This window comes from Sphaeramia orbicularis, chromosome 20 (genome assembly GCF_902148855.1).
Source record: "Sphaeramia orbicularis chromosome 20, fSphaOr1.1, whole genome shotgun sequence".
NCBI classification, from domain to species: Eukaryota; Metazoa; Chordata; class Actinopteri; order Kurtiformes; family Apogonidae; genus Sphaeramia; species Sphaeramia orbicularis.
The window spans coordinates 8,366,059-8,379,462 of record NC_043976.1 but is presented as its reverse complement, the minus strand read 5'-3'; the positions used below and the strand labels follow the sequence as shown (position 1 = coordinate 8,379,462).

Below are 13,404 nucleotides of genomic sequence, written 5' to 3'. Positions count from 1 at the left end.
CAGGCACATCCAGTAAACTTCACAACAGCCCATTTTATTGCCAAAAAAGTCTTAAATTAAATAACTATTGAAATAATGACATAATAAGTTACCAAAAAAAAAAAAGAAAAGTTAAATGTATAAGAGAATAGATATTAAATACTTTCCGATGGACTTGTGGTCCCATTTCCCATAACAATGCCTTTATGTGATATGGAAAAAAGGAAGGAAGGATTGCACTTTCAGGTGAAAAATATCAAACCACAGTGCTTATTGAATGAAACTAGGCTTAATCTGAAATAAATAAAGTAAAATGATAAAGGAAATAATTTAAAACAAAAGTACTAAAGACAATTCAGCTACAGCTTTTATGGTATGAGCACTATTTCTTGTTACCCAGCTCATAAATAAGAAACTCCATAATTTAGCGTTGAACTGTTGAATCGACCCCATACAACCAAAACAATGCCTATTCATACATAACTATTTTCACAGATAAAGTGCAGATCGAGGAGCTTTTAGAGGGATTTTTGTTTTTTGTACCATATAAGACCCATGGGAAAGATCTTGAGGAGAAAGAGTCCACTAGCTTCAGGATTCAACACCTACTCAAGTCATGTTGGTGTAAAGTACTGACACAAACAGGACTATGTTGTGATTTGACTCGGGTTTCATATGAAGGCCATCACAGCAATGGTCACCATACATTGCCTCCAAAAGCTAGAAAGCTAGAAAAAAATCCCTGAGGTGCACATTCAGCTGTGTTGAGATTCCCGACCTGGCCCTAATATGGTTTATTCCTGTTTAGCATATGCTTGGTTTGGTTAAAACAGCTTTCTTAGGAATCAAGAGCCATCATTGGTTTACATGGGCCTGGTTTAATTGATCATTTTTTTCCCTCTATCTTTTTTTTTTTTTTTGAACATTTAGCTGCCATCTCACACAGCAATAATCCCAAACTGCTTTGCTAACATTTTGAAGGCAATTTGAACATTTGTTAGGCAAGAGGGAAATCACAGCTTCCTCCAGAATCGAACATGTTTACATTGACATCTTACTGTATGTGCATGTACAGTCCACCCCAAAACCTTTACTTCTTGCACTGTCCACAAGTTTTGCTTTTTTTTTTTTTTTTTTTTTTACGTCAAACTTTCACAGACTCCATCACAGACAATTTCATGGCTTCCTCCAACAGCTGATTGTCTGTAAATGTGGCAGGGGGTTCTGGGACGGATTCTGAAAGGCCAATGAGCGACTCCAGTAGGCAGGTCCCGGGGTCGCTAGCGGCGGGGAGGCTGGGGTAACTAGGCAACTGAAACTGAAAAAAGTTGTCCATGTGTTCGTACTCCTTTAGGGAGTTGTAGAGCGAGCTGGGCCCCAGACAGGGGAAGCCGTCAAAGAACTCCAGGTCTGACTCAGAAGAGAGGCTCAAGTCCATGTTGTAGCTCGCAGTGCGGTCGACGGTGGGCGACGGCGTGTGTGGCACGCTACTGCTGTGGAAAAGAGCATTTCCCTGGTTGGCATTCTCATCTAAAAGTTCTGAAATGGCTGTTGCTCGATTGTCTGTGTGATCGTCCTCAGTGTCCAACAGTGCAGCGTCTATGTTGTCGTTCTCGTCGGCAAAATCCGCCATGCTAAAGCTACCGAATGCCTCCGTAGACGGCTGCTGCTGCTGCTCTTGTCGCTGATCTGAGCAGCATATGTCCTTACCGTCCCCACTGTCCCTGCTACACCTCGAGCAGTTCTCGGTGTCGCTGAAGCTCAGGATGCGGCTCAGGCCTTTCTCGTCTACATCCAGCTGCGTGCAGTGATCACATGGGCTCTCCCCGGCCTCAGAGTCCTCGCTGTGACCCGAAGAGTCGGATAAGTCTGTCATATCGCTACTGCAGCTGTTCTCTCCGGCCGACGCCAGCTCCGAGCTGAAGGGGAAGGAGGGCAGGGACTGTAACTGGCCGGGCCCGGTCACGTTCTCCTTCTCCTCCTCCTCCTCTGTGCCCGACTGCTCCTCCAGCCTCTTCTCCAGCTCCAGCTTCATGATAGTGTGGATGTAGTGCGTCTGTACCCTGGTGGAGTTGAACTCGATGCGACCCTCTGTGTTTCCACAGCCGTCCTTGGTACAGCCACATGGAAAAGAGGAATGGTCCATCTACAAGAAACAGAAAAAAAGATGTTCATTTTGTTATGAAATAGAATTAGGGATTAAAGATTTAACAGATTACTTGACACTGACATGTATTGTTATCGTCTCAGTGGCGATTGTTGCAACATTGAATGTAATATATGAATATGGAACTGTTGATGAAAATGGGTCTGTTACTATGAGGCTCTGCTGGAGCATTTTACACATCGTGTTCATCCAACTGCGTCTGATTTATTGCATTTTATATGACTTTAAATGGCCATAAATAGACCCAGAGCAAACCAATCTGAAGAGAGGTGTTTTGTTAAGTTTGTTTTTCTCATTTCATTACCCCCTAAATTTAACTTAGCATTAACTTTTAGTGGATTCTCAGCTCTTACCTGACATTTGATGCCAGCCAGGCTGCAGCTACAGGTCTCTGGTTCGCAGAAGCCCTGGCAGTCACAGCCACAGTTCTCCCTGGAGAGTCTCAGCTCATGCAGCTGCCTCTTTTCCTCTTTGTCAATCTTCTTCAAGCCAGCTGCTTTGAGTAGAGCGTAGCGGCGTTTCGACGTGTAAGGCTGCAGGAAAGAACCTTCATCGAGGTTGGCTCCACTGATGTCGATGTCCTGCTCGGGGATATCATCCACCGTTAGCCTCTCTGCTTCTTCACTCTCCTGGGTTCCATTCTTAGTCAGCTGGATAAAGCAAAGATGACAAATATGGAACTGCTGCACTGGACAGAGCATCATGGGAATTTTACAGATGGTGTTCTATCGACATTTGTGCACGTGTGCATACCTTCAGTTTGAGAGCCTCCAGCTTCTCCTCCCTGAGCCTGTTGAGCAGTTTCTCCCTTCGCAGGAGCCGTTGCTCCACAGCAAACTCAGCGAGGGTATAAGAGCGGAGTGCACTGTGTCGTTGTGTCATTCCCAATGTGCATCCTCCTCGACTGGGAACACTGGTGAAACCTTGGCACCGTGGGAAGAAGAACACCGTCACCTGGTCAAAGGTCACATTACCTCGCCGGGGTCTCTTGGATTTCTTAAGAATGGATGTGGCTGTGGATGCAGAAAGATCACATTAAGTTTACCGTGTATAATTTTTAAACAAAAGGGGTTAGTGCATTTCATTAAAGCTATAATTGCTCTGATGTGCCACTAGATGGCATAATGCCCCACATTTATGTTCTAGAGCTGTGTGCAAACGCTGCTGAAATGACTGTAAAAGGACACCCTTCTGATTCATTGCCCTAGTCCTCAACCAAGCCTTATCATGTACCCAATTAAAAGACACTGCTAACAGGAGTCCAACACACTTACATCCTGTAAAATGAAACCTAAACTACCAGAACCTATTCAGCCTTGTTACTAGCCCTACTGTGCGACAAAAACCACCCAGCCCAGGAATTTCCCCTCAGTGGCCGACACAGTGTAGGAAGCAGAGCTGCCAGGATCACAAACTAGTGTGTAAATGCTCAAAGCTCCCGGAAGGGGAGTGGAGGGAGGGGGGGTGTAGCTCCCAGGACAGGGATAAAAACTGCCCACCCTGGTCTCTCAGCTCGCTGAAAATCCCCTCAAATGGCCCGGTAACAGACAGGAGTCAAAGGTCCTTTCTCTGGTAAAACCATTCAGGACCCACATCAACGAGCCATCATTCTATACCCTGACAAATACAATAAAACCATATGGGAATCAAAGTGGAACCATGTGTGGGAACAAACCCAACAATTATTCAAGCTTCAATATAAATTCCACTTCCTCTGCCCAGGAATATTCGACATGATTTTTGAACCTCGCTTACGGACAAGCAACTTTTTCCTCTGCTTTAGTTGCCAGAGCCAGTGTTTTTTTTTATTTGTGTGTGAACAGAAAAGGATAACACTTCACATGTGTTGGGCATTACCTTTATTATGTGGTGGGAAACTCCTTGTAGAGTCCCATTTTCTCAGCCACAAAACTGTCTTGCGACCAACCCTGAATAGGTTCCATCCAAAAATCCCTCTCTGACAAAGCAAGGCGACCTTTTGCCCTTAATACAGGTGACCCGACAGGATTAATGCAGTCACTGCATACAATAGCTGTACTGTGTTGTCTAATCTGCCACTAGAGCTAATACAGATGAAACAAACTGCCAGTTTCAGCCTCACATCCATCAAATCCAGTGAGGCTTATGACAGCTGCAGGAGACAAATGATACCTTCTCCACTGCCTCTAAATGGGATGAGATGGGATTTACAGGCTGTTTTTCCCCCTTCACTTCACAATGGCAAACAATTTTCCGTCCAACACAAACAGTGGATTATAATGGTCCACACAATCTGAGATGTGTCTGCATGCCTTCTTTTCTTGATTGTCCTGCCCCCCTTCCACCCCCCAAACCCCTTTTCATATCCCTCCTCCAGCCTCTTTCAGCACCTGTGCTGGGTGCAAGCCTGGGCCTCAGACAAGGCTCTGTGTGTTCCCAGCTTTGGCAACCTGCCACACTTCTCTTCCTGGCTCCTTGCCTCACCATCCTGGAAACCTCACAACTGTTTACCCTTCTCCCCTACAATCCCTCTCCAACCTGACTGTCCCCTAAAGGCCAGCAGACAAACCCAGGTCCAGACAGAAACACACCCCAAAACGTCTCGACCTAAATCTCTAAAAGGGGAAGGTGAAGTTCTGTCTGTCTGAGAAGAAGGTGGAGACAGAGGCAAGGTGAGCAGCCACTGCATAATGCGATTAGCCATTTTGCAGCTTTAGGGCATGAAATCAAAAGGGGTATTCATTGCAGAAGTCTGAAATCATTTCTGTGAAGTGTTTCATGGGCTGCCAGCTGCCTAAATTCCTTAACCTCTCCCTCATTTTTATGGGTTTGTTATCAGAGCCTCCGTGGAGCAGTAAAGACAAGGCGATAGAACACATTAAAAAGCTCTTTCTATGATTTATTGTTGCTGGAAGAGGACACTCACTGTTGAAATTTGTTGCTGGGGAGCTGGGGTTGCTGGGAGTGGAATCTAGGGTGTCCGAGTAGCAGCTCTCCCCCTCCGAGTCCCAGCCCGAGCAGGCAGAGGAGAGGGAGGAGGGTGAGGGTGAGGAGTAACAGGGGTCCTCATCCACCTCCTCAAACTTCCTCTTGAGAAGCCCACTCATGGCGTTAGTGTGAAAAATCTGCAAGAAAGAGCAAAGAAGAGGGGTTATTAGCTAATTAAGTAGACATCTGGCACCTTTAGGGCTCAGTCTTTGTCTTTATGTAAAATATTGGTGACACTTTACGGCCTGTGTTTGATATTTAGAGTGTAATTTGAAACAGAATTTTGTTTCAGCAGTTTGGCCTGGATAAAACCAACCTTACAATGAATTCATGCATAAAGTGTGAAAAAGTCAATGATGTTTAAATGATTATTTACACTGTATATGTGATGATTCATCTGCAGGCAAAGCAAAACATTTGAATTGTTTAATCTCAGCTAATAAGATGCTGACATGTTACAAATACACTAAGTCTCTGTATCCTTGGTAATAAAAACACATCCACAATCAATAAATAATCATTGCCTGCATGTTGCATGCTCGCCTTTGTATACACACAGGCTTTTCTTTGGACCATCGGTACTAGCCAGTCCTGTGCTCAGCCATGTGAGACCGTATGCAGCCCATCTCGTGCTGCACTCAGCTGAGAGAGGCAGCTAGCCATGGCACCGAGGAAGCAATCAATCAGCCTTATTCACCTAAGTCAACAATTACTGGACCCACCCTCTTCCAAATCCCATCAGCTCAGCAAATGCATTGATTAGGGGAAAAGAAAAGGACCAGGTAGAGAGGTGACCAAACAAGAGCCACAGACCTCTTATTTCAATCAGTCCCTTCAGGCCTCTCACAATTAAATATGCTGGCAAAAGCCAGGGCAATTTGCCACTTGTCCTGCGTAATATGTTCACATGACCCTTGTGTAGCAGTAAATATGTATAGCAATGCATAGTCGAGATGTTTTCTTATGCAGCTCTTGCGCACAGAGCTCCCATGAGAGAGGCTGCTGGCTCAGCGATATAAACAATCAATCCTTTGAGAGACACAGACAGAAAGAGACAGGAGGAGGGAAAAAAAAGACGATAACCAGCTAAAGCATGGCTCATATCTGTAAATCTTTGTTTAATCAATGAATAATTTTCTCAAATGCAATATAAATGCACCTCATCTTGTTGCGGAAAAGGAGAATTTTCATTTTCACTTTTTTACATTATTACTTGGTATTTCAAGTTTAGTGCTAATTTGTTTTATAAGGGCTTAGATAGTCTTGTTTTATTTATGATGAGCTGAGTAGTTTTAGATCAATTTTTAATTAATTTTAGAATTAGTTTTTCAGGTATTATGAGAAAAGACTTTATTCAGAGGATGAAATAAAATAGGATGAAAGACTGAATGATTCAGTTGAATGGAATCCCACTGACATGCTGGGTGAGACAGAAGGTTTACACTGCGATGTGTTTTATAGTTATGAGACACGAATGCGTCACTAAGTTATGACAAATAAAAATCTTTCTCGCAAGTTCTGGGAAGTGCGAGGTGATGCTGGGTGCGAGACAGGACAGGTCATCGCCACAGTCTGGGGCTAAAACTCCTGCTAACCTAAACAAGGAGGGATGGAGGAGTGGAGGGAGGGAGGAAGGAAGTGAGAGGGGGAGAAAGAAGACATGACTGGGCTCCACTCCAGCGTAGACACTCCCTACAATGATATGGAGTGGGAAAGGAGGAAGGCTTTTACTTTGCCCATAAAGAGATCATTTCACCATCAAACTGTTTACAGTCTTCAGAATCACAGCCAAATCACTCACAGCTGCTGCAGCACAAGCATGTTATGCATGCAATTTTTGGGTATTTTTAGCTGTGTTTGCTCAAATATTTGCTTGGTAATACCTATAATTTTGTAAAAAAAAAAAAAAACAAATGTTTAGAAGGATCTGCAGTCACTTTCTCTTTCATTCTGAAGAGATAGACTGCATAATTACAGAGTATGAATTTTAATTTAAATCTAAGTCCTAGCCATGTCAATTATTACAATTAATAGACACAGCTCAGACATGCTTCCTTGCAAACACGCCTAATTCTCTTTGGCAGACAAGGAAATGTACCAAAGACTAGATACGTCATGCCCAGACATCCTCCAATGACTTTAAAGGAACTTTATCTCCACATGTGATCTGCATGCCAGGTTTGTTTAATCGGGATGTTATGCAAGAGTCAGCAGTTGTAGCGGGTGATGAAAAAAACGTCTAAGCAGGTACGTATGTACGGAAGAGGTCATTTCCACCATGCAACAGGGAGGAATTATGCAAAAGAAGTGCTTCCTTTGACAAGGATAAAGGACAGTGAGAGTCAAGGGCAAGAGGCTGACACCTCTGTATAGGCAGTGGAGGCAGCTTTGGAGATGTATAGGGGGTTATTGTTATTGCTGCAGTCAGATATTGTTGTCCCCAGCGTATATACTGTATGATGAATGAATCACCTTGCAATAGGTCAAGCTGCCTCATACTGTCTCTGCAACAAACAAAAAAAGCCTTCCTCTATAGTGTGACCACCTCAGTGCTTGTGCAGGTTTACAAACCCAATGAGAAAAGCAGCCGCCTCATTCCCATCTAACTCACTCAGGCGTTAAATAATCTCCAAATGCCTTTTACAGATACTAATATTATCTCGTCATGCGGTTTGCCTTGAAACCATTTAGAAACACCTGGGTGCAGCATCTGTTGCTTATGCGCTGCATTTATTAAACGACATGTGTGTTTTAAAGACAGACCGCAGCATCCACATCTTTTTGTGAGAAAAAAGGAACACGTAAGGGTTCACCTTACATTTTTGCCATGACTCCTACCCCCAATTCTGTGTAAAAAAATGAAAACAAAGCTGTGAGGCATCCTCAAGGGAGAGCATCGCGCCAGCTAAGCAAAGTCTTTTTAATTAAAAGCTGCAGTGAGGCAGAAGGGGGAGGAGAGGGTGGGGGGTGGCAGTGGTGTCAGAACTGGGTCATTGTCTCTTGACTGCAGTCTACCTGACACATTGATTTGTTAATCCTGTTCAACGGGCAGAAACAATGGCGAGAGGTTAATCCTGGCATGGGGACGGCTTGTAGTCAATCTGGAGCTTCTCAGCCTGTTCAGCCACTGCATCCACAGAACAAGGCCAAGAGAGCAGGGAGAGCGGACAGAACAAGGGACGGGGCTAAAAAGACAACAATCGTGCAATGACTCATTTGCAAAAGGGCGGAGGGGGGAAAAAAAGAACAAAGATAAAAGAAGAATTCAGAGCCGGCTCTTCAAGAAAGCAGTGCCTGTGAATGTCTGCACTAAATGGAGAATGGATGTGATCGGACAGCCGAGCCAGAGAGGGAGCACAGCATGTTTTCAACGCACACTAAATTATGCATCACTGTCATTCCATCAACCACACACAGGCAGGCAGATAAAGGACGCATCCGCTGAGGTGCTCCCCAGCCAGTTGTCACAGAGTTGGGAAGATAAATCACTAGCGAGGAGATTTGTCACCAGCAGCACTACACAGCTCAAGTCAGATGCATAACTATGTCAGTGAAATAAGATTAACTTGATACATGCAGCTACAGGCTGTTAATATGACTGCAGAATCCCAATTCATTTCTATTTCATCTGCAGACAGCTCTTTAAGACCTTATTAAAGAATCTTAAATTATATGAACAGGACAGAACAGTAAGTCAAAAAGTTTGCTCAGTTGTGCCTAAAGAACATTTTATAATAAAAAATAGTACATCATCACTTGACTTGTGTACCAAGGTAAAATAGTAAACAAATATAAATCTAAAAGACAGTGAAAAAAAATAATGTATTCACCAGAAATTTAAAACTGAAAGATTTTTTTTTTAAGTTGCAGTTCACCCACTGTTAATGGTAAAGATGAGGAACATGGTGCTGCACAATACAGGACATCTACTCATGCATTCTTTCATCTTACATTTTCAGCTTCTATAACCTATCAAAGCTTTCCTCATTTTACTTGTGCACTTGTAAAGTTAAATAATGACAGACTAAAAAAGCTATCATAACTCTGTACAAAAGAAGGCAGATCCATCCCTACCTTCCCACTATGGAGAAATGGCATTTTGCTTTTAATAAAGTCGTGATCCATATATCCAGGAAAGTCAGTCTAAACCGACAGCTGCCTTTCTGTGCATTCCTGCGTGTGTAAAGACATCTTCCTGTAGCCTGTTCAAACTGCCCCTGTCTGCTCTGCAGCCAACCTGTCCAGTCACCGTTGACTTTGCCCCCTTGCACTGACTGTCCAGCCCCTTAGCAGCTGATAACAGTGTGGGAGGGAGCGACAAGTTGCACTAATCTTAGCCAGCTGAGAGAATTTACATGGCACAGTGACAAAACCCTGTGCAGCGTACAGAATGACTGACTGGCAGAGTTGAGTGCTCATAAAATGTGATAATGATGAGCCTGGGAGTTCCTGGTGTGTGGAAGCCTGTCTGGGCAGGCCGTCCCTCTGCACCGCCTTAGAAGTAGCACCACCTCTCGCTTCCAGTCCTGTCACTGAGAAGACGAGGGTAATTGATCAGAGCCATCAAGGTAACGGGGTGGGCTGAATTCCAAACTCAAGGAAACTCTGGCTCACTTCTCGCCTCGGAAGAGCTCCACCTGCTGGAACAATGCAGCCAGAGCTCCTCTCCTCTCCTGTATGAGCCTGTTGTTCTCACTGAAGCCCAAAGCTTGCTGTGACTGTGCCACAGAAACATTCTGTTCCTCAGTCTCGACCCGTGCACACACTGATTCCAAAAAGGAGAGGTAGTGGGAAGAAGGAGGGAGGATTGTACAAAACAAATAAATAATGTCATGTCTCCAAGCCGCAGGAATTCCATTCTGGCAGCGGCACTCTCGCTGTAATAGTGGGAGAAGAACATAGGCTCTATCTAACCCAGATGTGTTTTTTGCTGCTAACCACTGGAAAGTCCTACACCCATTAGGCAGTGAGCGAACACTACCTTAACTAGCCACACCTGACAGAGTATTAGCTTGCACGTGGACCTCACGTGCCCTCATCTGTCATTAATCTGTTATGCAGGCTAAACCTCACTGACCAGGTGATGCCTGTAGGAGTGGTGAGTTGACCTTTTATGGATTCAGCCTATGATACTCCAACTAACAATAAAAGATCCTTCAAAACTTACTGCTTTTCTCCTGCTAAACTCTAGTTGCTATGCAGGGAGCAACATATAAGAAGTAGTGATATTTTTTCTCTGACAGATTTGTATGCATCGGAAACTGTGAAGTGTCAGAAAAAAAAAAGAAAAGCATCTCAAATAACGAATTCCTTTGCACCAAACATGCAGCTTTGTGTGTTTGTGTGTGAGTGAGTGAGTGTGTGTGTGTGGAGGAAGGGAGGAGGTAGTTGTGGGTTCAGGGGTCGTGCTCCAGTCTGGGACACTTGCTGTATGGAATGCTGGGAGAGGACAAAACAGATGGGAGCTCTCGGCTGCTTGTGTGTGTGTGTGGAAACGATCAGCAGCAGACTCCCTCGGCCCCTGCACCCCCACACTTCACTTCCCCAGGCACAAAAGCTGCGGGGGCCGTCCTGCGTGACCAAAATGAAACAGGCACAGACAACCTTGTGTGAACTCAGCACTACTGCTCCTCTCCTCACTTGCTCTTTCTTTCTCTCTCCCAGCTGAGGAGACAGAAACTCAAGTGTGTGTGTGTTTATGAGCAAGACAGAGAGCTTCCTGAGGTTGTGAAACATACACTGCAGTGCACAGGAAGTGGCCATCCAGATTATCTATGCTGGGTCTGACAGCTGCAGGCACCACAAGGTTAGCTGTGGACTGGATCATATGATGGGGACGAGCAAGGCAGGAGGTATAGATGATATTTGTCATGGCTGGAAATCCTCCAAATATTGAAAAAAAGGCATTGACTGTTGTGACATAAGTAAACTTAGATTTAATGTGAGAAGCAAAATTGGTTAATTTAGTATTTTTCCCAGGTGTAAACAGTAAACTAAAATAACATATTTCATTTTATTATTGGTGATATAAATATCTATTTGATTTCAGTACAGCATTAAGTAATAAATGCCCCCTCTGTAAACAAAGGATCATTCAGCTCTGTGTAGTCTAATTCCAGAAAACATGTTTCCAAAAATGATCCGGGTGAGGTCGCGCTAGAGACGATTAGACTGAGTCTCTTTATCAAAGACAGATCCAGTCTGGTTGTGTAAAACAAGAGCCTCAAACTATAACGTGATAAATACCAGGAGCAGATAAACGCATTTATGACAGCTTCTGATTAAACGAGCGCAAAAGGCGTGCGTCAAATCGACACAAACTTTGGCCATTTTTTTTTTTTTTAACGCACGAAATAACAGCTTTTGACAGCCGTATGTTGTTAAAGGGATCATTTGTTCAAACAATGAACGCTCCACATTCCCTATCCGCACCTGGCTCGCAGCCTAAATTCTTATCTACTAGAGGTGAATGTTTTTTTAAAAAATCAATCACTGAGGCTGGATGTGCGCAGAAGCTCCACTGGCCGGTCGTGCAAGTCGTGAAACGCCAGCCAGTCAGTGCTCTTTCCCTGTTGACCCGATCATTCCTCATGATTAATGCTAATTCCAATGACAGCAGCAGTCCCTATCAGCTGTACTCAGATGTAGTGCCTTCAGGAGTCGCTCTAGTTACAAGAGGCGCACCAGCACTGCCGAGGTGAACGAGAAGAACTACACACACACACACATACACACAAGCTGAATACACAAAGCCGACCTCATCAACAGTTCACTTTAAATCAACCAACAATCGAAAAGAAACAGAACTGGAAAGTACAACAGTCCTTACCAGGCGCGCATAGTGGTGAACTTTTATAATAACCAAACAGCCAGTGAGTGATCAATAACCGATATCGATCAATAGGTGAATGAAACGGGTTGGAATGTCGCTTAAATAATTATTAGTACACAGTCGATTGTAATCAAACTGCGATCACCTGTGTGTTCAACACCCTGAAGCGAAGCAGTCACTTAAGCAGCCAGCCAGCCGTGTCAATATTTAGAATAAACGCCAAAGAATAAGCAGCGCTAAATGGAAAGTGTGTGTTTTTTAAAAAAGAAATCCCAACCCGTACAGACCCATCCATCCGCTCTCCAACAAAACACAACACAGTAATGGATTTTAACAACAACAACAAAAAACAAAAACCTGTGCGTAAAAGACAAGAAAACTCCTTGGCTTCCCTCCTGCTCCGAGGTTAAACACACAAATTACGGTGTTTCAATGTGATCCGACCGCCAACTCTACATTCTGTTTTGTACTCACCACCAATTCAAGTATCCGATCAGCATTAGTGACAAAAACAGCGTGGGGATGAACAGTGTGGTAAATCCAAATGGCATCCGAACGCAGCGCTTTCCTCCCCGCATATACAGCCCTCTTGTGCTATTGTCTGCGTCCGCCGCTGCCGTACGGGGCTCCGTACCAGCTGAAGCGCTTCCCTTGTCTGTAGCAGTCTGCCGAGAAGCGCAGCCTTTTTCGTCAGTGGAAAACTCCCTCCTGGCGTCTGTGTCTGACGCAGGCGGTGACACAGGGAGGGCTGCCCACGCCGCTTCCTGCCTGTCCTCTTCTGTTACTGTACCCTGACTACTGCTCTGGATGACAAAACACATATGTGCCATCATTATAATGACACGGAATAATAATAATAATAATAATTATAATAAAAATCAGAATAAAGACCATTCCAACCAGAGGAGGAGGAGGAGCCTCTGGTGGTGAGGGTGTGAATTTATTTAAGATAGATAGATAGATAGATAGATAGATAGATAGATAGATAGATAGATAGATAGATAGATAGATAGATAGATAGATAGATAGATAGATAGATAGATAGATAGATAGATAGATTCTACCAAAAAGAGTGGTGGATGTGGTTACCAGCACAATACTGTAAAAAACACATTTACTTTTATTTAAATTACTTTTTTATTTTTTAAAAAGAATGATGAAAATAGGTTATTTCAACATTATGGTCTTGCAATTTAAAGGGCACCGCATTGTATTTCAATTTACAGTTTTATTTTCTCAAAACAATAGAAATACATAATTTCTACATATAAATCTGGTTTTGTTAAGGTACTCTTCCTGTAAAAACTACAACTAACTAGCTAGCTAGATAATAGTTTTTAAAAAATCCTGTTGTTTTTATGAAAAAGAAACAAAAGTGGCAGATGGGGTTACCAGCACAATACTGTAAAAAAAACACATCAGACCATAAACATATTTATGGAGTAACATGTAGATTTAA

At 43.6% G+C, this 13,404-nt stretch overlaps 1 protein-coding gene across 1 annotated transcript; it reads right to left on the bottom strand.

The window, feature by feature from the left end:
- Positions 1-849: 849 nt before the first annotated feature.
- csrnp1b (cysteine-serine-rich nuclear protein 1b) lies at positions 850-12,631 on the bottom strand. Its single transcript, XM_030123282.1, has 5 exons — positions 12,420-12,631; positions 5,052-5,250; positions 2,900-3,159; positions 2,500-2,796; positions 850-2,125 (listed from the first exon to the last, which is right to left on the bottom strand). The coding sequence occupies exons 2-5, from the start codon at positions 5,230-5,232 to the stop codon at positions 1,124-1,126; spliced, it is 1,740 nt and encodes a 579-aa protein (XP_029979142.1). The 5' UTR covers positions 5,233-5,250; positions 12,420-12,631; the 3' UTR covers positions 850-1,123.
- Positions 12,632-13,404: the final 773 nt, after the last annotated feature.

What these genes read in the sequence shown, in the direction of transcription:
- csrnp1b (XM_030123282.1), bottom strand. Translation starts at nt 5,232, where the DNA reads ATGAGTGGGCTTCTCAAGAGGAAGTTTGAGGAGGTGGATGAGGACCCC. An exon ending in TGGAGGCTCTCAAACTGAAG is followed by an intron (nt 2,797 to 2,899) that starts GTATGCACACGT and finishes TGCTTTATCCAG; the next exon opens with CTGACTAAGAATGGAACCCA. An exon ending in TGGCTGGCATCAAATGTCAG is followed by an intron (nt 2,126 to 2,499) that starts GTAAGAGCTGAG and finishes TGTTTCTTGTAG; the next exon opens with ATGGACCATTCCTCTTTTCC.